General features: G+C 40.6%; 1 protein-coding gene across 3 annotated transcripts; it reads right to left on the reverse strand.

Annotated features, from left to right (window-relative positions):
• Positions 1-899: 899 nt before the first annotated feature.
• On the reverse strand, positions 900-25512 carry mmadhcb (metabolism of cobalamin associated Db). Of its 3 annotated transcripts, none has more exons than XM_088082822.1 (8): positions 25294-25512; positions 24872-24916; positions 22264-22393; positions 21739-21959; positions 18456-18564; positions 18078-18208; positions 7958-8044; positions 900-1408 (listed from the first exon to the last, which is right to left on the reverse strand). In XM_088082822.1, the coding sequence occupies exons 2-8, from the start codon at positions 24878-24880 to the stop codon at positions 1217-1219; spliced, it is 879 nt and encodes a 292-aa protein (XP_087938948.1). In that variant the 5' UTR covers positions 24881-24916; positions 25294-25512; the 3' UTR covers positions 900-1216. The 3 variants fall into 3 exon arrangements, with proteins under 3 accessions (XP_087938948.1, XP_087938947.1, XP_087938949.1); XM_088082821.1 differs by having other exon boundaries at positions 22249-22393; XM_088082823.1 differs by lacking the exon at positions 7958-8044 and having other exon boundaries at positions 22249-22393.
• Positions 25513-26049: the final 537 nt, after the last annotated feature.

A 26049-nucleotide genomic window follows, 5' to 3' on the forward strand; every position in this document is an offset into this window, starting at 1 on the left:
CCATTTAACCCCGGTGTGAATGCCAATTGTACACATTACCCTTGCATTAAAAAGCCAGATGTTAGTGGGTGTTAGCGGTTTTTTTTTGTGCATTGGGAATGAAGCTATAGACTTTATATAAAGATGGACAACATGATAGTTCCCCCAAAGTGCAACTTTTCAATCTCAGTTGCCCCTCTGGTGTCTGTCTGCAGGATAGGTCATAAAGCCCTCCCCTTCATGTGAATGAATGGGACACACACCAAACTAAAAACTAAAAAATTACACACCAAATACATTTCTGTCACTGAAGGTACTTCTCATCACCCTGATGTTTTTTTAAGTGATCGTTTTTATGAAAAGTTTGGTTTTAATGAGTTATTCAGTTCTACAAAAAGGGGATTTTCTGCCATAACTGACAGCTGTGATACACAGTCGATGTTGGGCGTCAATGAGGCTCGCAATTGGTCGGATGGGCGTTTTGGCAAGATTGCACTAGTGACGTAAACCGGATACTGGATATTTGAGCTTCACTCAAGCATAGCTAAGGCAAAAGGTGACGCGTTGTCCATCTTTATATACAGTCTATGCCAGCCGTGACTGAGTATTTTCTTGAGGTGACACTGTCAGGGCACTGTGGCTCAGAAGTAGAATGGGTCGCCCTCTAATCGAAAGGTTAGCAGTTCGATTCCAGTTTCTCCAGGCAACATGTCGAAGTATCCTTGGGCAAGATATTGAACCCCAAATTTCTCCCGATGCCACATCATCGGAGTGTGCATGTATATGAAAGGTAACTACCCAGCAGGTGGCACCGTGTGCAGTAGCCTCTGTCACCACTGTGTGAATACGTGCGTGAATGGGTGAATGTGACATGTCCTGTGAAAGCGCTTTGAGTGGTCGAAAAGACTAGAAAAGCACTATACAAGTACAGTTCATTTACCATTTACAGTGAAGCAACAGTAAAGTGTCTGCCTTCAATGAAAAAATCTGATGACAGTTCAAACAACACAGTCAGATAAATAGTTGCTAAGAGGGATTTCATTCTAAAAGGTAACAGTTCCAGAAACATAGCAGTTCAGTCAAGAAACTCTTTCTTGATCATCTAGTAATTATACATACATGCTGCAAACGTAAAAACTCAGATTCTGTTTATGCTGTTAAAATTATGAGGCTGCAGTCTTAGATTACCATCACCAAAAAGTCTATAGACGTTTTGACAGTTTCAAGATCTCTGGGTTCAGCTGCCCTGCAATTTTTTCATAAGGCTGTTGTGTGATGCATTGGTAAATATTGTCCCAACAAAAACATGTGTCCCCCACAGAGAGTGCCGGATCACTCTGCAGCAGCCTAGGTCCTCGATCTGAAAGCCCAGGTGACGGTACCTGTCATCCGTCTCAAACAGTGTGTTGTTGGTGTACGAGCCAAAGAACTGTGGAAGAACACAGACATTTATCACATAGTTAGCAGAGAAACAGCTGAATGATTTAGTGATGCAATTCTCTTTAATACATTTTCAAGAGTTGGGCTATAGGGCTATAGATGAATATGGTGAACAATTTGTGTGTTCCTCCATATAGCCGCGCCGCCATTAGTGCAGTGGCAATTGACTGCCGCCTGCTGACAGTGACAGCTGTAGATATAGTATCGAACTATAATGTTATGATGACAGCAGCACGGGGAGTTGGAGTGACAATGTTGGGCAGTGGCCCCCAGTTATTGATGAAGGGACTTTATATGGATAGTGATTTTAGTGCTATTCAAACTGACATATTACATAAATGTAAAAATAAAAAGTTGCATTTAATCATTACAGACCACTAAAAATGAAGAAATACAAATTCATGTTTTATGGTAATGCAAGATTATTTCATCAATTCCTGGCATGTTTTCTTACCATGAACTGCAGTGAAATAGCCAAGGATTCGCTTAAGACCAGGTCAGCTTTTCAAAATAAGTTGTTAACACAGTTTAAGATGCCACCAAATAAGATTAATTAGATTCTATTCACAGGATAAAACATGCTGCCTGCGTTCCTTCTATATTAAGAAATCCCACTAAATTGTGAGGAAAATGTCATTGTATTTAGATGCTGGGTTGTTGGACAACCCTGCTGATGGAGCCTGCATGTGGATGACATTTATTAATGTATTAAAGCACTTTATTTTATATAAATAGTGCAGTGTTGTGTTACATCACATCACAAGTTAATTGATATTCACTACATTTAGAAATGTTCTTATCGAAAGTTTTTTTTTATTCATACACACACTGTAGACAAAATGTGCCCCAAATCAGAAAACAGCTGAGAAATGAATAAAACCAATCTAGAATCTAGAATGAAGTCTGTCACTGAAAAAGATGGTGTATGATATCCCTGTCTGTCCCTGTCTGACTGCATTCTCAACCTGCAGTAGAAAATAAACTCAGCAGCATACCTTATATTATCTGTTTAGTCATCTGGTCTGAGTATGTGTTACTGATTTACCTTACCTCTGTCATTATATGAAAATAAATGCCTACAATTATTTATTTTATATTTCCGAGATTACTGAGGTCTGTTGCTAAATTCAGCATCATGTTTCTCTCAGTAAAACTTCTTTATTAAATCATCAGTAATAAAAATGTGGAAACTGTGCCAAACACTGCCGGGCGCTTAACTCTTGCTGAATAGCGACTGACATCCGGATTAGCTCCTTGGCTAGCTGGTGGCCCAAAAAATGTAGGAAAAAGGAGGGGTTACACACACATCTCTTTCTTCTTTTTAGTGAAGGTACAGAAGGTACAGGGCAATTCAAGAACAGCAGGGAATAGATCACTTACTCAATGCCGCACACTTACTCAATGCTTTTTTTTTTGTTTGTTTGTTTTGTTTTCCAAAAAAAAATCACTTGAGGAAAACCTTTGTTCGAAACGTTTTGATCCAATAAAACATTTTTGTGGCACTGAGTAAGTCTGTGGGCATACCTTCCTTTTTCCTGGCGTACAAAAAAATTAATCTTGCGGCTCTTTTTGCTTAAATGTCAATTTTGAGGCCAAACTCTGTGCCTGTGTGTGGAGAAGTGCGACCTTTCGTAACCCCCCTGCCAGCAGCATGCTACACACTGAATGGAAAGTCTCTTAGTATAGACTTGCAATTTGATATGCATCCCCTCTATCTGTATCTTAATTATCTTTCCTTTACACTGTTGTGTACAGATGCTATATTGTTTTGTAATCAAGCAATTTGTGATTTTCTAATTATAGGTTTTATTGATAGACCTTTGGTCATATTAAGTACTTTCATACTTTGTTCTATTTTGATGCTAGTACTTGTATACCTTTACTCAAATAGGATCTTTAACAACCTTTAATTATATCAGTGTTTTGACACTGTAGTATTACACTTACTTATTTTCACACATATTCGTTATGTTTTCTTAAACTTAGTTAATACTGTTTTACTTGGTTAATGATCTGCCAAATAATTAGCTGGTTTTCTCGTAAGTGTTTGGTATTGATCAGCAGAGGAGAGCGTCATGGTTTCAAATATTGAAGATTTGAAGGCCTGTAGTGAACTTTATTAACACTTTAGGAAGAAATTAGATCTGGACAGTTAAAACAGTAGAAGTGATAGAAGGAAGGAGCATATTTTTCCAGCTTTGACGGTAAAGTACCACACCTTTTTTCACAGGAGATATAACACCAGTGAAGTCGAAGGAGGTCTTTTGGGGTCTTTTGGCTTTTTGGGGCTATTGCCTCACCCCCCTCCTCCTCCTTTGAGGAGGGGGGGATGCCTGCTTGTGCTGCAGCCCTGAGATACTGTGAGCTGCTGTTTATCTACGTTGAAAGAGATAACTTTGGAAACAGCCTGTGCTACATGTGTTCTAAATGACGATTTAGAACCAGAGGACTTTGCACAAGAGAGACTGTGAAACAAAGAGAGACTTTGACTGAGACAAAGCCTGGTAAGCTGTCACATGAGGTGTCAGAAGATGATCCACCTGTTAAATGGAGAGAGAGATGGAGGAAACAAACTCAAACCGAGTTTGCAACGTTCAAACCGACCGAGGCCAGCCACCGGAAACGCACAAGTGCAACCGAGCTGACCGTCCAGTGTCCTCACAAAGGCCACACTGCAACTTTGCGGAGTGAACTGTTTCCCCAGCATCGAGACTTCTGTGGAAGGTGAAACAATCTTTCCTGTGCTTTTATGGGATTGATGCTCTTAAATAATAGGGACACATAGGAAGTGTTAGACCTAGGTTAGGATCTCCAATTATAAAAAACAATTATGGGTTATTCTCTGATCAGGCCTCTCCTTTATCTTTTCCTTCCATGTTTTATGGGATAGATTGCCTCTCTGCTGTTGATCAGTGCTTAACATTGACTTTTCTTTAATCTTAACTTTTCGTCTGCTTGACCATCTCGCACTATTTCAGTGCACCTGATCAAGTCCAGATGTCACATCTAATTCAGTTTCTCACTGGTTTTCATCCCCTCATTTTTATTGTTGCTTAATTTATTAATTTGTTGTTCATTTAGTCATTTTATTCACTTGGTGTATTTGCTGTATTCACTGTTTCATCATTTATCCATACTTATTCTTAAACTCATTCATGTGTAGTTTTAGGAGTCGTTCTGCTGTGTAGCGAGTAGTTTAATAAACCATTCATTTATAGACACTTGATCTTGTGATGTGTGTGTGCATAATGTCAGGTCCCTGTACACCTGGAAAAAGAACTCAAATTTCAGCAAATTTCAAATGTCAAATTATGAGACTAGATTAATTTATAAGACAAAATGGGCTATCAACCTTTCTATTTTAATGGGTGGTGCGCCTCTAATTTCCCATTTCCTCCACATGGGGAGGACATTGATAACATGGCTGTCTGCATCACAGATTACATCAGATTCTGTGAAGACACCACCATGCCAGCCTGGACAGTACACTGCTTTCCGAACAACAAACCATGGATCACCAGTGACCTGAAAGAACTTCTTAACAAAAAGAAGAGGGCTTTCAGGTCTGGAGACAGAGAGGAGCTGAGGAGAGTCCAGCATGACCTCAAGAAAATGCTGAGGATTTACAAAGACAATTATAGGAGGAAGCTGGAGGCCAAGCTCCAGCAGAACAGTGTGAGGGATGTGTGGACTGGGATGAAGCACATCACTGGGCTTAAGGTGACAAACAGACAGCCATCAGGAAGCCTGGAGAGGGCAAACCAGTTGAACCTGTTTTATAACCGGTTTAGCTCACCGTCTGTCGCGCCCTCCACACTTTCAGCCCCCCACACACCTACACTGTCCCAATTGCCTCAGCCCCTCCCCCCTCACTCTCCAGCTCAGCTCCTCTCCTCCCCCTCCTCCTCCTCCTCCTCCTCCTCCTCCTCATCCATAGAGGACAGCTCCTGCATGACCGTGACTACAGGCCAGGTTCAGAGACAGCTGGAGAGAGTCCACCTGTGGAAGGCTCCTGAGGACCCGGCCAGCCAACTGTCACTTGTGCTGAGCCACAACTACAACCTGAGCCTGAGTCAGCAGAGAGTCCCGCTGCTGTGGAAGACGTCATGCCTTGTTCCTATCCCCAAGAAGTCGACTTCACCAGACCTGTCGGACCATCGACCAGTGGCTCTCACGTCTCACGTGATGAAGGTACTGGAGAGACTGGTCTTAGCCTAGCTGAGGCCACAGGTGAGGACTTTGTTGGACCCTCTGCAATTTGCCTATCAGCCCCATGTTGGAGTCGATGACGCCATCATCTACCTGCTGCAACGAGCTCATTTGCATCTGGATGGTGGAGGAGGCACTGTGAGGATCACCATCAACACCATCCAGCCAGTGCTGCTGGGTGGGAAGCTGCGGGGGATGGGTGTTAGTGGCTCTGTGATCTCCTGGATTACTGACTACTTGACAGGCAGGCCACAGTTTGTCCGTCTGGGCAGTGTCGTGTCTGAGGTGGTGGTCAGTGATACAGGAGCTCCGCAAGGGACTGTGCTCTCGCCTTTCCTCTTCACGTTATACACCACTGACTTCCAGTATGACTCCAAGTCATGCCACTTGCAGAAATTTTCTGATGACTCGGTGGTTGTTGGGTGTATAAGAGAGGGAGAGGAGGGGGAGTACAGGTCTCTGGTGGACAACTTTGTGGAGTGGTCTGAACATAACCACCTGAGGCTGAATGTTAACAAGACCAGAGAGATGGTGATCGACTTCAGGAAGAAGAGGACGTCGTCACAACCTTTACAGATCCGGGGGGAGACTGTGGAGGAGGTGGAGGCCTACAAATATCTGGGTGTGGTGATAAACAACAGACTGGACTGGAAATCTAACACTGACGCTGTGTACAAGAAGGGGATGAGCAGACTCTACTTCCTGAGGAAGCTAAGATCCTTCAACGTGTGCAGCAAGATGTTTAGAGAATGGAGATTTTCTACCAGTCTGTTGTCTCCAGTGCCGTCTTCTTCGATGTTGTTTGTTGGGGTGGCAGCATCAGAGCCAGTGACACCAACAGACTTAATAAAATCATTAAGAAAGCTGGCTCTGTGGTGGGTTTCAGGCTGGAGACCGTGGACACTTAAAAAACTGAGCACCCCCTCCACCGCACACTGGACTGACAGCGGAGCACCTTCTCCAACAGACTGATTCAGCTTCGCTGTCAAAAGGACAGATACAGGAAATCTTTCCTGCCACAAGCCATCCACCTGTACAATAACTCACCTCTGTCTGCGCTTTAAACTCTGGTCTTAGCTCCATGTCACTCTACACTGCTGACGTTATGTTTATTTATTCAGATACTGTTCCGCACTTTACACATGTATATATGTATATATGTACAGTCTCTTAGTTTTTTTAGTTTTCTTAAGCGTATTCCTTTATATTCTATTAATAATGTGTGCTCTTTATTCTCTTGTTGTTCCTGCATGGTGCTGCTGCACCCCAATTTCTCAGTTTTGAGATCAATAAAGTATATCTATCTATCTATTGCACTGGATAGACGGACCTTGTTGGAAGCCATAAGGACACAAGACATTGATGCAAATTTAAAAAATGCACTGCAGGAATTGACTGCTGCCACCAGCAGCAGCATGCCCAAAGAACCAGATGAAATTTTTAACAACTCATCCTTTAACTCAAAAGAGGTAGCAGGATCAAGGATTAGTGAAATTTTGTTTTTAAAAAAATGACTAACAAATCTACCTTCTACATTCTATGTGTGAGAATTCTGCAACCAAATAGGCAGGGAGATATAGGTGCTGGAGAAATGGAGGTATTTACACAGACTACCTTCATGGTTATGAAACCAAAGGAGTTGAAAATCAGCAAAATACGGAACATATTTTTCACAACTGTACAATGGAGGCTGATGAAACAAGTATCTGTAACATCATGGAAGCAGAGAAATCAGAACATGGTGTCTTTAGTCTTTGTGAAGGGATGCATTTCGTCAGCTGGTTCCATTTTAAATTGAATAATGAATAGCCCTATTTAACCTTTCATTCAAACTCTCAATTATATAATCTTTGTAGCTAGAAAAGCTGGATGACTGAACATGGCTGACCACTGCATTACAGGTCCTGAGGCCCGCCCCTCTATGTTAGTGAATGGTCATAGGTCAAACGAAAACCTCTAAGTACATGCCAAATAAATTTTTTCCAAAGACAGTTTCTGTCACTGAAGGTATATCTCATAACCCTGATATTTGTTCAAGTGTCTGTTTGGTTTTAATGAGTTATTATATACAAAAGTGGGCTTTCCCACCATGATTGTCAGGTGTGAAAGCCAATCTGTGCACTCACATTCAATGGAGCTGCTAATGGTTGGATGGGTGTTTGGGTGGGAAACCGCCCCCCTGTGGATATCCCTACTAATGGATATCCCTAATGATGTCTTCATTCCACCAAATGCACTTATCAGAGAGGCTTCAGATTCTATAAGCAGATTCAGAATGTCAGAATCCTAAATGTTACTCTGATAAGTCTAAGTGACAGTGGTATCTTACCGCCAGGCCTGAGGACGGGTCGATAAAGTCAGCCCAGAATCCTTCTCTCTGCAGAGCGTAGCAGATCTCTTTAGCTCCATCAATAAACTGCAAAGCAGAGAAACAACTTGGTCTCACTTAGTGGTTCTCTTCAGATTAGACATTCAAGCACCAGCACTCACTGCTGTGGGTGACATTACTGATGACATCACTCACTCTAGATCTTCCTACATCTCTGCTTTTACAAAATTAGCTGACTTTCTCACTCTTCATAAACAATTCATACTTAAAAACATTTTTTTGATAATGTGCAATAGGACTCAGATTTTTATTCCTTTTTTCTGCTTCAAAGCAACAAGAGATCCCTGACACAATTGGGGCACTGAACACCATGTCCCGTTGATGTGTTGTAATGTAACTGCCACTGCTGTCCTGCTTTTTTCCCTGAAGATGTCTGTGTGTAAGTGTTGCTGTTTGTTGCTGTTTGTTGCTGTTGTTGCTGTTGTTGTTGTTGTTGTGTTGTTCTGCTTGTTGTTTTTTATGAGACCAAAGATAAATCTCCACACTGTGGACAATAAATGAATTAACTAACTAGCTAACTGACTAACTCTTGGCTGTAATTTATTTCCCATCATCAAGTTATGAGCAAAACACCTGGAGCATTTAACAGGTTAGTTGGTAACAGGTGATAGTACCATGATTGAATGAAAGGAGCACTGTCAACAGGCTCAGCTGTTCAAAGGCAGTCTTCATTTTTGCAGCTATTTTAGATTTAGTCTGCTTAAGAGTTTTAGTCACTGTTAAGTCATTTTTATTCTTCATACTTTTAGTCTTGTTTAAGTTAAGTTAGTTTAGTTTCTAGTTGGCTACAAATCAAATCCATTAAGTCTGTGAAATGTTGTTACATTTTAGGCAGCTTTCAGTTAAATGCCTTTTTTTCTTTAAACTAATCTGGACAAACTAATCAGGACTGCATAACTGCTCCGAGAGGACAAACTGGGATATTTTTGAACATCAGGACCTGGATGAGTACACTGCAACTGTCTTGTGCTACATTAGGTTCTGCAAGGACACTGTCACTGTGGACAAGCTTATCCAGGTTTATTCCAACCAGAAGCCCTGGATGACCAAAAAGTCCAGTGCCTGCTCAGGGTCAGAAACACCGTTTTCAGGTTGGGTGATGGGGCACAATACAGTGCTGCTAGAGCCAACCTAAAAAGAGGCATCAGAAAGGCCAAGGCTGCTTACAAGAGGAAGATTGAGGACTACTTCCACGGCAACAACACAAGGCAGATGTGGCAGGGGGTTCAGCACATCAGCAGCTACAAATCCAGAAATCTCACAGCCTGGTTGGTGACACTCCGTTGGCAGAGGAGCTGAACCACTTCTTTGCCTGCTTTGAGGTGGAGCCACCAGAGGCAGCCACTTTACATCCACCAGCCCACAGCAGCCACATCCTTATGGTGGAGGAGCATGAGGTGAGGCGCACATTGAGAGTGGTAAACCCCAGGAAAGCTGCAGGACCTGATGGCGTTGGATGCTGAAGGACTGCACTGACCAGCTGGCTGGGGTCCTCTCCAAGATTGTCAACCAGTCCTTATCCCAGTGCACCATCCCATCCTACCTAATGTCCTCAACCATAGTACCACTGCCAAAAAAGACCACCATCAGCAGCATGAATGACTACTGTCCAGTGGCAGTTACTCCTGTCATTATGAAGTGCTTTGAGAAAATTGTCTGAACTCGAATCATCTCAAGCCTTCCATCTGTGTTCGACACACACCAGTTTGCCTACAGAGCTAACAGGTCCACAGAGGACACCATAGCCACAACTCTCCACACTACCCTAACATACCTAGAGCAGCAGGTGAGCTACTCTTGGCTGACTTTAGCTCTGCTTTCAACACCATCCTCCCTCACAGACTGGTGACTAAACTGACAGACCTAGGACTACCTCACATCATCTGCCTCTGGATCGAGGACTCCCTGTCGGATCACTCTCAGAGGGTGAGAGTAGGCCCCCACATCTCCTCGGATCTCAGCCTCAGAACTGGCTCCACACAGGGCTGTGTACTGAGCCCCCTACTCTGAACCCATGACTGCACCCCTGCCCATTCCAGCGACAGCAAATTTGCAGATGACACCACTGCAGTGTGTGGTGTACAGACAACAACCTGGTCCTCAACACCACCAAAACCAAGGAGCTGATCATTCACTACAGAAGGAACAAAACAGTCATGCAATCCCTTTACATCAGCAGGAAATGTGTAGAGAGGGTCTCAGACTTCCAGTTTCTGGGTGTACAAATGGAGGAGGACTTGACCTCGAGTGCTAACACCACAGCACTGGTGAAGGAGACACAGCAGAGACTGTATTTCCTGAGGCTCCTCCGGAAGAATCATCTCACTCAAAAATTGCTGGTGTCCTTCTAGTGTTGCTGTTACTGACATACTGTATCTGTGTGTGGTTTGCCAGCTGCACAGCAGCAGAGAGGAAAGCACTTCAGAGGGTCGTCACCACCACCCAGAAGATCATCAGCTGCCCTCTCTCCTCCCTGGCAGTTCCGCTGCCTCAAATAATGCCCAGAGTATACTCAAAGATCCATCCCACCCCGGACACTCTCTGTTTGAACTGCTGCCCTCAGGCAGATGATACAGAACAATGGAAACATGGACAAACAGATTAAAAAACAGTTTTTACCCAAGAGCCATAACTGTGCTTAATGCCATCAAAACGTGAACTGTGCAATTGAATTGTGTGTTCCAGCGAGATGTAAAATTGTCTTGTATGCTTGGTATGATGTGTGTTTTCCTTTCTTAGAAATCTTTCCCCTTTTTTTGAAATATATATATTTTAATTAGTTTTAGAGGCATTCTGTCTTTTTAAAATTTATTTATTCATGTTTACTGATGCTTGCACTTTATGGGACTGCATCCAATTTCGCTGTATATGTACAATGACAACAAAGATATTCTTTCTATTCTATTCTATTCCAGTTGGGCTAATATAGGCATTAGTGATTGGAATCAAGGTGACAGGTTGTATCAAACATGGGCAATTATTTTAGACATTTTTTCAACTAAATACTTTCTATAGACTTTCAAGAGTTTTTGACAGGTTTAAAAAATGATTTATGAGCACACACTAACAGGTCATAAGTGAAAATCTCAAAATTTGAGACAAAAAATAACTAGTTTGAAACAGATTTATACCAAGGCTTACTGTAAACTCTGACTCATTAAACTCTGTTGAGAAGCAGAAATAATAACTATCTCAGCCTTAATTCTTCTCAAGTCTGCAACATATTAATATGGGGGTTTAAACTTGCCATGATGGCTGACGCTGTGCTCCGTTGAGAGTTTTCTGCAAGCTAGGAAAGACATCCTGGCAGACGGGTGTGTGTAAGTTCCCCTGGCATGGCTAATGCCAGGGGAATATTCACACTATAACCGACACAGCAACAGGTTAAAATACATTTTCAATGTAAGCTGATGACAAGAAGCGTCAAACTGACGCCAGGCACCAGACCAGTCACTGCTGATGGACGTGACACACTACAAATAGATATACTTACAACCAAATACAAACTTAAGATGAACCTCAGTTGAGGCACATACTGTAGTTGTGACACACAGACCCTGAGACAATGTAACTACGGTAATGAGCGCTTGAGCAGCACTTCAAAAGTTCATTTAAAGTTGAAAGAAAAGTCATAGATAAAAAGGGCCGATATGTTTTAGTGACAGGGAATATAGAAAATAAACCATTAATGCTCTTAAATGTTTACAAGTCTCCAGGACATGATCCAACTGATTCAATTCTCATTACTGAGGCAAAAGGAATAACTATCATGGGAGGTGATTTTAATGTGGTCCTAAATGCAAATGATAAACAAAGCAAAGGAAAACATAAATCTGAAAAAACAGCACTAATGAGGAAAGCTGAAAAGTAAGATATCTGATGCCTTTTCAACCCCCAAATTAAGAAATACATATATTATTCTGATGCAAATAAAATATATTCATGACTTGACTATTTCTTTATATTTAAAGATGATGTTACATGAGTAAGGAACAGTGATATCAATGCCATAACCTTGGGAGACCATGCTCCAATATTATTAACAGTGACAAATAATACATGAGAACACTGGTGATAAAAATATAAAAGTTGGAATTGAAAAAAATGCAAATGAAGTTAAATAAATCAATAACTAATGAAATAGAAAAGGCTTTTGCATTCACAAGAAAAGAATATTATGATAACAGTCCCAAAGCCTGAAAACTGTTGGCATTTAAGTTGAAAATGCATCATTCAAAGATAAAAAGGGAAAACTTTAGCTTTCACACAGAAAAATCAAACACAGCAGAATGTTTTTCAAATTACTATCAAAATCTCTATGAGGCCACAGAACATGACAGTAATGAAAGTAAACTTTTTTTTGAAATCGTTAAGTTTGCCAAAGGTCAACAAAATTCAAAATTAACAAACATATAACATCTTAAGAAATTCTGTCAGCAATTCAAAACAGTAGAAGGGATAAAAGCCCAGGTAGTGATGCATACACAAATGAGTTCTACAAAATATTCAAAGAAGTGCTTACTCCAATTTTATGTAAATTGTTGAATTGAATATTGGAAAAAAGTATGGCCTTCAACATGGAATACCTCCATAATTACTGCCTTGCTAAAAGAAATAAAATATCTAACGGAGTGTAGTTCATACAGACCAATCTCATTATCAAATGTGGACCAAAAAGTGTTTACTTCAATTATTATTCTGTGACCACTTGTCCTCTTAAGGGTCGTGGGGGGGCTGGAGCCAATCCCAGCTGTCATCTGGACAGGTCGCCAGACTATCGCAGGGCCAACAAACACAACCATACACGCTCACAGTCACACCTAAGGGCAATTTTAGAATCACCTACCATCAACCTGAGCTGCATGTCTTTGGACTGTGGGAGGAAGCCGCAGACCCCGGAGAGAACCCATGCAGACACGGGGAGAACATGCAAAATCCACACAGAAGGGCCCACGGACTGAACCTCGGTCCAACCAGGTTTCGAACCAGGGACCCTCTTGCTGTGAGGCAGTGCTAACCACAACACCACCGTGCCACCCTTATTGCCAACAGGTTATCTAAAATAATTCCATCTCTGATCAATTTAGACAGGTTGTGTTCATGGCAGATTACTTTCAAATAATGTCCGACATACTTTGAACCTTTTAGATGACTCAGGAAACTCAGGCAAGCAGTTGGTAATGTTAACCATTAACCATTTGACCGGCTTTCATGGCAATTTATATTTAATACCTGTGAAGCTCTTGGATTTAACCAAAAATTCATACAAATATTAAAAATAATATACAAACAACCAAATGCAAGCATTAAGGTCAACAGAACACTATCTATAAGTTCTGCTCTTCGGAGAGGTACAAGACAAGGTGATCCTGTCACCACAAATTTTTGCTTTATGTATGGAACCCTTGGCCAAAAGCATTAGAAAAAAATAAAGCAATAACTGGCATAAATATTAAGGAAAATGAACAGAAATAAGCACTATACGCTGATGACAGCATAGTTTTTCTAACAAAAGTAGATAAACCACTTCCAGCATTAATAGAAGAAATAGGTAAATACAGTTTATTTTCTGGGTATAAATTAAATATCAATAACATAGAAGTAATGACCATAGGAGAAGAAATCGATTTCAAGGAAATAGATCGTTTTAAATGGGACTGCACAAAAATTAAATATTTGGGAACTATAATCCCCCAAAATTTGGAGGAACTGTTTTCAAAATAATAATTAGGATTTGTAGAATGAGTAAAAGAAGAGCTAAATAGATGGAAAATCTGAAATGTATCCATCTTTGAAAAAATTAAATCAATTAAAATTACAACACTTCCAATATTCTTATTTTTGTTTCAAACTCTGCCAACTCATAAAATCTAACATAGAAAATATATATGTGATGACAAAAACCAAGAGTAAAACTACAAAACTGGCATTTCCAGATCTTAGCAAATACTACTATGCAGCCCAGGTAAAAAATCTATTGACATGAATGAGTGAGGCAGAAAAACCTAAGTTGAAGGTAACAGAAATGAAGTCCAATCCCTAAATTCACTAATATTTGGTAGAAATAAGGTATAAAGTAGGATGAATAACTATTGCGTAGCAAATACTGTAAAACCATGGACAAGAATTGTTAAAATAATGAAAGTCACAAAAAAATGAAATGATCTATTTGATTGCAATCGCTGGAGATCCAGCATTTAAGCCAAATAAAAGTGACAATGTTTTCAAAACATGGTCAAAAAAGGGATTAGTTGGATTTTGGCAACTGTTAACAGATAATGACATGGATTCTTTTGAAAATATTTCCAAACATTATAATATACCAAACCATGCATTTTATAGGTATTTGGGGAGTATATATGAAATCTTACATGTAGAGGAAGAATCAATGTGCAAATAAAATGGGAAGAGGAGATGGGAACAAAAATAATGGATGAAGAATGGAAACAGATGTTCAATGAAATACATAACACAACCAGTTCCTTGTTCTGGAGAGAGTTTTTTTCTGGAAAATAAATACATACTTTCTACCACTAGAAATTATCTCTAAATATAAAGGAGGTGCCAAATCTCAAGTGCTGGAGAAACTGTGCAGGAAGCAATTCAAATTATATGCAGTTAATATATTTTGCACATGTGATATATTAAATACGTTTTGGTTAGAAGTTTATACGTTTATTGAAGAAACATTTAAAAAACCTCTGCATTTTAAGGCAGAACATATTGTACCAGGAAAACCTCCAGTTAGTCTGGGAAAAGGTGAACAATATCTATTTAGAGCCCTTAGAATCACAGCACTGAAGCAACTAACAAAAAATCACTATGGAGAAAATTGGCCAAACGTAAAACCATAAAAAACTTAACCCATGGCCATTTTGGAATAAAATCATGCATTCCATTTTTTTTAAGACTTTGAAAAAGTACTAGCTTCAAAGTTATTATTATTTTTTAGTATTTTCCAGCCGATAATTTTCTCCATATTTGCCCTCAAGAACAGATGCGTGCTAATTCCCTGCATTCAGCTATGGGCTGCTATACTGCTGGTTATATTTCACACCACACTGTTTCTCCCCCTCTATATGTGTGCACAGACACATGCACACACTTTCACCCATCCACCCATTTACACATACATGCACGAAAATGCACATGCACGTGCAGTGGTCTGTGTGTGTAAGCTACATCTTTGTAGTGGGTGACCATATGAACCACTAGTCCCCATATGCGCACACTAACACGCACGCATTCACGCACACGCACAGAGGCCTATACGCACAGAGGCCTATACAAACCCACACCTGCACTCCTTCAAGCAATAAAAACAATGGGCATCTTGCAGCACATCAAAGATGCCACCTAGGGGGGCACCAAAACAAAGTGGGGTGTACTAAAACAAATTGTGTGAAAGTATTTTTTTTTTTATTTATTTGATTTTGAGAACATTAGTGAGTTTATACAAGTGCTGGCACAGTCAAATGTTTAAATATGTGTAGATATGGCTTTGAATACATTTACATATTGAAAATATTTCATTTTTTGTGTTTATCTCATTAAAAAGATGTTAATAAGGGATTACAATTCTGAATGAATATTTGGTATTTACCATCAGGTCTGAAGTTGATTAAAAAAAAATATATATATATATATATATATATACATATATATATTGGAAAATAATATTACTGTGTGCTATTTTTAAAGCAGTTCTCAGAAAGGTCCTATTTTGGGACCTCGGATTCTGGGAGTGAGTTTTCCTAATCATATAAAAGTGCACAAAACTAGCGCTGCTATGTTGGAGTTTACCACAGGGTACGAGGGGGCCGCCTTGATGCGACTGTGTGTCGCGGAGAGGAGGTCTCTGACTGTCGTGTGTGCGTATGCACCCAATGTTAGTTTGGAGTACCTGGCCTTCTTGGAGTCTCTCGGCAGTGCCCTGGAAAGGGTGCTGACTCAGTACTCCATAGTTCTTCCAGGGGACTACAATGCCCATGTAGCCAATGATGGAGAAACCTGGAGGGGCGGTTAGGAGGGAATGCCTGCCCGATCTGAACTCGAGTGGTGTCTTGTTATTGGACTTATGTGCCACTCATGGATTGTTTCATACCAAATACGATGTACGAGCATAGGGATGTTCATAAGTGTACTTGGAACCAGAGCTCCCTAGGCCAAAGAACGATGATCGATTTTGTTGCTGAATCACCCGAACTTCTCTGGAAGGGGAAGCAGGTCTTGTCTCAGGCTGTCCTCAGCAGTGGAGGGCAACCGCTGACCAGGACTGGGGATATTATGGAATGTTGGAAAGAAGCCTTCGAGGATCTCCTGAACCCTGCCTTCACATCCTCCATGGAGGAGGCAGAGCCTGAAGACTCTGAGGAACCTTCATCCATATACCTGGTGGAGGTTGCTGAGGTAATAAAAAAGCTCCTTGGTGGCAAAGCACCTGCTGTGGATAAGATTTGCCCTAAGATGCTGAAGGTTCTGGAAACTGTAGTGCTGTCTTGGCTGACACACCTGTTCAGTCTCATGTGGAGGTCGGGTACGGTGCCTGTGGTTCCCATTTCCAAAAAAGGGGACCGGAGGGCGTGCTCCAATTATCAGGGTATCACACTACTCAGCCTCCCAGGTAAAGTCTACTCAAGGGTGCTGGAAAGGAGGCCCCGACGGATTGTTGAACCTCAGATTCACAGTGGATCGGCTCTATACCTAGCGAGGCTGCTGGAGGGGTCATGGGAGTTTGCTCATTCAGTCTACATGTGCTTTATGGACTTGGAGAAGGCCTACAACTGCACTGATAATGTGGTTCTGTTGGCTCCATCCCACTGTCACCTCCAGCATGCACTGGGGCGGTTTGCAGCCGAGTGTGAAGAGGTAAGGATGAGAATTAACACCTCCAAAAATGAGGCCATGGTTCTCTGCCAGAAAACGGCTGTTCCCTCTGGGTGGGGAGTGAGTTGCTGTCCCAAGTGAAGGGGTTCAAGTATCTCGGGGTCTTGTTCACGAGTGAGGGTAGAACGGAGTGTGAGAAGGACAGGCAGTTTGGTGCAGCATCCACAGGGATGCTGAAGTTGCATCGGACAGTCCTGGTGAAGAAGGAGCTGAGCAAGAAGGCGAAGCTCTAGATTTACCAGTCCATCTAGATTCCAACTCTCACCTATGGTCATCAGCTATGGGTAGTGACCGAAAGAATGAGATCGCGGATACAAGCTGCCGAAATGAGCTTTCTCCAGAGGGTGGCTGGGCTCAGCCTTAGAGATAGGATGAGGAGCTCGGAGTAGAGCCCCTGCTCCTTCACTTTGAAAGGGGCCAGTTAAGGTGGCTCGGGCATCTGATGAGGATGCCCAGAACACCCTGAAGGGATTACATATCTTGTCTGGCCTGGGAAAGTCTTGGGGTCCCCCAGGAGGAACTCGAAAGCGTTGCTTGGGAGAGGGACGCCTGGAGTGCTCCGCTTAGCCTGTTGCTCCCACAACCCGGCCTTGGATAAGCGGACTATCATGGCATTATGTAAACAAAGTGGGTTAAAATTCTGAAAGTGAACAATTATTTGGTATTTATGATCAGGTCTCCAGTTGTTTAAAAGATTAAACCAAAGAAATTGAAAAAATATATTTTTGTATAATATTTTAAAGCAGTTATAGGAAGGTCCCATTTTAGGATCTAGGGATCTAAAGGGGAGTTTTTCTGATTATTTGAATCTATACAAAAAATAAAAACCAGTGTTGTTGCTAATCATTGACATATCCCAGATTGTGATAGTCCTTCCCAAAAAAATCTCCTTAGCATTTAGCATGAGAAAAATAATTTATTTTATTTTACTTTTCTCTGAAGTTTTAAAGATTTAACCAAAATAAACTGGAAAATAATAATACTGTATAGTATTTAGTATTTATTTATTTATTTTTTTTAAATCTGATTATATTAACATTGTTTAACAATTTTTTTTTTAAATGCAATGATGTTGCTGCTGCAGTGGTCTAAGGATCCCACCATGCCACATAGTTCTGTGATGTTGTTATTTCTGCAACAGCAGCTTCATCACTAACTCCAAACAACAGCTTACCTTATCAAGCATCTGTTCTCTCTCCCGTTCCACCTCAGCACACCATAATGTCATATCATTCTGCGTCTTTTGGGTCACTGTGACCACCATCATACCAGAAGATGGAGCCTCAGGAAACATGGACTGGAAATCTGTTTGTCACATGATCAGGAAACACATTTGGGATAACAACACCTCTCATCAACAACAAAAAGGAATACTTAGTTATGTTGACACTACCTCAGGTGCACAGAGAGAATAACAGACATTTCTGTTATAATGTCATTAAACCAGCAAAGGCACATCAATGAAACTTCCACTATTTATTAAGCACCACATGAGCAGATTAAAATCATAGATGTAATGAATATCTGTGTGAAATGTGTATCAGTACTCTACCTTTCTTTAGTAGTTCAGGGCAGGACTGTATGGCACACTCCAGACTGGAGTGGTCGAAGTACTGCGCAGCTCTACTGACACTCTGAGAAGAGGCCAGCTTATCTTTCTCCTGACAAACACACACACAAAAAATATCTTCCATTGTTAGTGTGTTTGGAATAGAGCCAGCCATTCAAAGGAGTGATTTCAATACATGGGGGTCTACTTACATGACTCTACTTTGATACTTTGATCATTGATGATACTTTTCCATTTATTTGCTGGTGTGACTGAATAGCAGTGCTTGGCCAGTAGATGTCAACATTGTGACAATATCAAATACTTTGAAACAATGGAGCCTCTTCAGATCAGTTGCCCAAATTATGTTAGTTTTCATACATTTAAAAATATTTTTAAAAAGTCAATTTCTTTGCCGGTTCAGAAACAGAATTGTTTCTTTTGTTAATATATGTTTATCACTACAAAACTACAGAGGCTAGTGAATCCCCACAGACCCCTATGTTAAAATTCCAACTTTACAGCAGAAATAGTCAGTATGTCACTTAGCTTCCATGCTGGTATTGGGAGACTGTACTTTATTTTTTAGAGGAGAGGGGTGGCTGGGTTGTGACTTTTCTATTTAAAATAAATATGAAATACTGCGAGCTGGTTAGGCTTTTTGATTCAACAATGAAGACGGTTTAGGGCGGTAAACCGCGAAAAGCACAGTTATACGTTGCTCTATACCTGGGTGACAAAAAACCCATAATATCACAGCCCTATAATAGGCCAACTTCTCCTGACTGCAGTACTCTGATTTGAACTTCTGCTGTGTGCTAATCATTTTATTTGGGTCTAGAAGTTTTGAGTAGGTCTCCTTCTTCTATAGCTGACAAAAGCCTGCCAACATTTCCAGTTAGAGAAAGGTTTAAAATAAGGCAATGTGCTTGTGGCCCCAGACCCCCAAATCAATACATCTGCCTCTGGTAATAATGAGAGCTCAGCATGAGCTGCTGAATGAGACATGACACCATGCTGTCTGGTGTTTCTTAATAATTCCATCCAAAGTCTAACTAAATCTGAAACTTAAACGAAGTAGTAGGTAGAGGTCTAAAGAAGTCACTTTCCACCTCTGAATATTTGGCTGTTTGTTCATTCAGACACTTTGGTGCTGTGAGGAGAAGCTCAACTCTGTTTGTCTGTCTCTCTCACTGCGCTGCTGTCAGACCATCAGCTGTTTGATTGGTGATAATGAAACGTCGTAGAAGCACATAAGACTCGGTTGACAAATGCTCAGCTGTATTCTAGAGTCATTTTTTCACTGCATTATATGACTGTTCAACACTTATGCTGTTGCAGTGTTTTGGTGTGAGAAAACTCAAGACAGATTAATGAGAGTTGGAAACCTCCGTGGGAGAAGGATTAACAGAATTTAAAATAACCAACATGGGCAAGATTACGTTAGTTACAGGTTTTGAATGTCCGTTCCAATTAATTGCCCAGCCCGAGGTTAGCTATGGCACCCCACTAATGGAAGTCCACAAACAAATGGATTGCATCACAGTGGCTGCATCATCTTCTTTAGTCTGTGTGTGTGCACACGACCCTGCAGTCTCATGCCCTATTATGGGGATTTGCGGGAGGTTATCTATGCTATCTGGGATCAATGTGGGATTTATCATTTTGAGAACAGGTGCCAACAATTCTGCCGTTTAAGAGCTCATAGTGAATCTGATAGACTTTTCTTTAACAGGATACTGTAGCAATTTTCCACCAGCACTGTATTAAAAAATTTGGGTAATATGTGTAAATGAACTGTGGTAAACTTGCCTCCAACTCACTAGTGCCTAGATATCTCCCTCACCCCAGCGAAACAGCGCCAAAAGACGTAATTTACTGACTATTGAGGTTGTTGCTTGAAATACAGGCTGTAAAATGTAAATATGCATTTTCCTATTGCCTGCATTCATACTGCTGCCACTGCAGGGAGCCTCTCATTGAATTCATAAGGGAAGCAAGCGGTCCCATTTTCTGTGCACACCCTACTGCAGTGCACTTCATAAGCTCGAATGACATAGGAAATAATGAAACAAAAAGAGTTTCACAAGATTCTGTCAGCGTCAGGATTACAGAGACTCTTGACATGCAGTTTTTGAAAATGAAATCAAGTATGCCCATAAAAAGAAAGAGGCGGTCCAAAGACTTAATCAAAGGGCAGACTGACCGTGACTTGGTCAATGCCGTTGGAGGGAAAAAGTACAAGGCATATAGTAATCTGATTGAAGAAAGACCACTGCACACTCCCTGACTCACTTACCGACAGCTGCTTAATTAAACTTATGCTATGTTCCCTTAACACCTTGATGATAAACTACCCAGCTAATGGATTTAAAGAGCTGTTTGTACACCTATACTTTTTTTTTTTTTTTTTTTTTTTACAAATCTCAGTCATTGTGGAGCAGGGCACAGGTGCGAGCCTTGTTTCCACTCACACAGTGAGCCATACGCTGATGTAGAAACACTCTTAAATCTACATGCATATCAATATTTGTGCCCACTTCACCACTCCTTAAACCAATCACTCAGAAAATACAGCAAAGAAGAAACATCAGCAATGTTCTCCAACAGAACAGCTGTCATTACATGCCACCAGTAGATACGGTAGCATCTGTACCGCTAACTCTACCGTTATCACGCGAATCTGTGAACCATCATAGCTGTAATATTTCAATCATCACAGATTATTTACCATTAATTTAAAGTTCTAATGTTGAAACGGTCTTTACACATTAGGGATACAACCAAAAGATCATAAAATGGGAACTTAAGTTAAATAATTTTAACATTCATCAAACAGGCTAGATGATTAATTAGACTAGCCTAATTAAGTCTATTAATTAAATTTTTTAAAAAATGCTGTGAAGACGGTAAAATATTCACAATCAGTGATAACTGGAAATCTCATTATTCCCACCCCATCTATCTGAATTATTTTATACAGATACAGGGCTCCAAGGAGTTATCTCAAACTACTAGTGGGACTGTTTAGTTGGACTATCTTCCAATAATGTATAATAAGTGCGAGTTCAAGTGTATCCCTGACACTCTAGAGCTGTCCTGTACAATAGAGGGTTAGCACGGCACACTAATACTGTAGGTACCATTTTCATACCATACGTATGAAAAAATAGCAACCAAGCCTGGTTTGATCTACAGTTGCTGGTGTGTATTTCCTCTTATCTGATTTGAATCTCAATTGTCTTGCTCTCAGAAAACACACTCATGTTAACATTATTACACTTACAAAGAACTCGCCAATTATCTGTGCCAGAATTAGATCATGTCTCTCACTGCTGGATGGGGAAGACAGCACATCAGGGATCATCTTGTGTTCCAAGTTATTCTTCTGCTCTGTCAATCCTTCCAGGTGGCAGTCGAACCCCACATTACCAGGCAGCTGGAAACGCTGGTCTTGGGGTCCAAAAAGCAGCTCCATGGACTCATCAGGCCACACTGTTCCTAGTCCTTCAACATGGGAAAACCATTGGAAAAAGAAAATAACGCATGAAAATGGAGGTCTCACAGAATAATTTCTATTTTTATAGGCTTGGTCTTCACCAAAATCATGAATTATTGTATAGCTATCTAACCCTTGTGTTGCTTTGGATACATGTTTCCAGCCTTTGTCTTCCCATACAAGATGACAGACTTTGTCAATAAATCACAAAAGAATCCACATTATAATGTAGACCAAGCCCCTAGTTTAATATTTTACAGCTTTGAAATGATGGAATATAAATTAAAAAATGTATACTCGTTTTAGAGGGACCTATGGCTACATGGGGTTCATCAGAGCCTGAGGATCCAGCAGTAGAGGAGGCTCTGGTTCCAGCCACACGATGCACCAACACATGAAGCCCTGGGAGGTAAGTGACCAGTCTGGCTCTGCTGCACAGCACCTGAACACACACATGTTATTTAACTATATGACCATTTTTGATGATGAACCTTGTGTCATGTTGTTTGTTGTGGCTTAGGAGATAGATCTGGTCCTCACTAATCTGCAGACTTGCAGTTTGATCTCTGGAATTATCTATATTGCGCTTTATATTTCATTACAAACATCTAAATAAGGTGGCAGCTGGCTGGAGGGAGATCACAAGGGGGGTTAATGTTTCTAGGAAGGTAAATGACCATCGCCAACAACAAGCTTTCCAGGAAATGTTGCTTATATTCTAAAATATTCTGTTTAAACAGCACAAACGTAAAAAAGATAGCAAGTACTCAACCATCTTTAAAGTGGTTATTTCTAGGGATGCACAATATATATATATATATATATATATATATATATATATATATATATATATATATATACACATACATACTGTATATACACATACAGTATGTATACACATATATACATACTGTATATACACATACATACACATACATACTCACACACATATATACATACATATATACATATATTGGCAGATAACAGGAAATGTGTATTACTATGTATGTAATACTCAAATAATAACATATACAATATACTATGTATGTAATACTCAAATAATAACATTATAGCTGATAATAATGCCAGTTGCTCGCCAATATGCCAATATGTTTTTTTTATGTACTTTACAAGAAAAAAAAATTAATTAATGTTCAGTGTTTCCCACAGAATTAGAATCAATGTGTGGTGCTAGCTGGTTCTCTAAATTCTCTCTCTCTCTCTCTGCATGAATGCAGCACAGGCAGCTCTCTTCATTAGTTCATTTATTTCCCTTAGCAGTAATTGGTGGGGTTTTGAATCCCTGAAAGGATTATTGATGAGTCAATCCGATCCAACCAGAGCTGACGAGATTGATGGATAAAAGAATGGATGAGAGGAGCAGGCAAGTGAAAGCAAATTTTTAGACACAGCACAGTGAACTAATTATTTTACTTTCACTGCACCTGGCATTCTTCTGCTCCATCTGTGCCCAAAGTACGTTCAGTGCTGTGAGTGTGTGAGGCAAATAATAAATGAACCATATATATCCCAGCAGCATTCCTAATAAACGGTCCAGTTCCAAAAATAAATCATAAAATTGTGGTGGCAGATGTGTTAATCGTGGAGGGCCACCACAAATAAATGAGTGTGTGGGGAAACCCTGACATTTAAAGATTCAGAAGTGTTTTTGTTGTGTTAACAATGAGATGTGGGGTGGCGTGGACTTCGATGTTACAGCCTGCTTTCTGGTGCTAAAATGACTGCGATGGAGCCCCCCCCCCCCCGATAATACAAATAAAAAATACAAAACAGCAGTGACATCATATATAGCTGCTTCGGTCAGAGTTAAGGAATATTAAATCATCCATATTTTATAACTAGCCAACTTAGCCCTTAAGATGTGCAGAAACTAAAGGTAATACACTTTTTTTAACAAAACAAAAAAGGTGAAAGATGTGATTACCTACTTACATGTCCAGTCTGATCTTGAGTGCAAAGCTGAGATTTATGTAGTTTGTTTATATGATGCAACAGAAGTGCATATTTAGTGGATTGCATTGACAGAGACGGCAAATGTTACATGATAGTCTAACGCTTGTTTACTGTTGGGACACAGTGTCATTACACTCCACTCTGGAGCAGCTGTTGACTTCAGCACAATTAGATCTAGGGCTAAAATTTAGTGTACAAGTCCGGTTAGTGATGGGCTTAATATCAATGCGGTTTGTACGTTTTTACAGCAGCCCAACCCTATAACGGTGGTAGCCTTGGCCAATGTGTGTGTGGATGGGTGACATGTAGTGTAAAAAGTGTTTTAAGCGGTCAGAGGACTAGACAGGTGCTATACAAGTGCAATTCCATTTACAGAGAGGAGGACAAAATAATAGAACCACTCATCAGCATAGTCCACACGCATCAATTTAAACTAAAACTCAACTTCAGAATCTTCATAAAGCGAGGATGTACTGCAGAACTTTTGGAATATACTGCAGTAGTGGGAGCTAGGTGTACCCAACAAACTGGCAACTGCATGTAAATTAGACATTATATAGTAATGGGACACTCACTCGCACACCTCAAACATACACTCACTGACCTTTAACACAAGAGCTTTGCCTCCCTAGTTAAACACCCGAGGGGGGCAGGATATTACAAACCCTTCTATATATAATGCATTCCATTCTATCCATGCAAACAAAACTGAACATTATGAGCAATATTACAGACGATGATTACAGTCGACTTCGTGGCAGTACAGTCGTATTGGATCAGATTGTAAAGGTGTAGCCATGTTGAGCCCCTGTGGATCCATGAGTAGGACAAGCGGTTACGGAAAATGAATGTATGAATGGATCCATGAGTAATTCTTCTTTACGTGCATTACTCACTCATACACACAGTTACGTCACACCATCACAACTACACATTGTTGACTCACGATGCTCATCCTGGTGTGGCTGTTTTTGCTGTGTTCAAGTTGTTTCTGTAAGAGTTGGAGATGAAGCAGTCACAAATCATTTCCAAACACATGGATTCTGACAAAAGAACTTCAACCAAAAAAAACTCAACCGAAAGAGATAGAAAGCGGGACAGAGGGAGGGGGGGGCGACAGGCAGACTATTTTAACCACAGGTATGTTACACAACGTCCGGTAGATACGGCTGATGTTAAACGGAGCCACTAAATTAAGTATGTGATCCACATTTCTATCGTTCTGCCACATACGGTATTAACACAGCTGTGTATATATGTTGGGCTTCTTGTGTAGCTATGTCGGACCACTTTCCAATAACCTGCAAACACAGAGTGTCCTCTAGCTGAATGTAACATTGGAACGCAGGGGCAAGAACACTAACTTACCTGACGTTACAAAGTTCACAGTTGATGGCAGAGTTAAAAAGCATCCATTTGCAGTGTTACACAGAACACCGAACACAGAAACATCTAGCTGATACCGTTACAATGTTTTCATTAGTCATACAGATATTTATCACGACAGGACTCATTCAAACCTAGGATTAGCTTAAATGCTGTAGCTACATTCCTCCATACAAAAAGTCTCCTTGAATTTGCGCATGCGTTGTTATGGTGGATGTTCATCTTCTGTTTGGATGGCGCTTGACAAACAACTTCAGTGCGCATTACTGCCACCTACCGTCCGGAGTGTGGATGTTAAAGGCTCCTCTGACACAAGACAGACAACCATTTCCACTCACATTCAATCCACATGTCTTTGGACTGTGGGAGGAAGCCCACACTAATGGTGGAGGGCATGCAAACTTCTCTCAGAAGGGACCCCCGACCCAAGGTTTGAACCCCTGAGGACCCTCATGCTGTGAGGTGAAAGTGCTTACCATCATGTTACCAGTTATCCTACATGGCAGAGCTCATTTCACCACCAGGGGAAATTAAAAAAAATAAATAAAAATTTAGCAGAGTGCATTAAAGACTGTTGTTTCCTGTTGAAGTAGAGCCTTAATGGATTTTTTTTTTTTTTTTATTTATTTTTTTTTAGCTCAGAACAGCCCAAAGAATCACACCAGGTGTGCTGTTTTTCTTAATACATTCTCCAATGTTTGACAAAGCAGTAACAAATTGCAAACTGTTTAAAACATT

This window comes from Plectropomus leopardus, chromosome 10, assembly GCF_026936395.1.
Source record: "Plectropomus leopardus strain MGB_pleo_1.0 chromosome 10, ASM2693639v1, whole genome shotgun sequence".
Classification (NCBI taxonomy): domain Eukaryota; kingdom Metazoa; phylum Chordata; class Actinopteri; order Perciformes; family Serranidae; genus Plectropomus; species Plectropomus leopardus.

Excerpts from the sequence above, each read along its gene's own strand:
- mmadhcb (XM_088082821.1), bottom strand. Across the intron at positions 21,960-22,248 it reads CATAGGTCCCTCTAAAACGA|GACTAGGAACAGTGTGGCCT; the intron begins GTATACATTTTT and ends CCCATGTTGAAG. Across the intron at positions 8,045-18,077 it reads GAGAACAGATGCTTGATAAG|TTTATTGATGGAGCTAAAGA; the intron begins GTAAGCTGTTGT and ends TCTGCTTTGCAG.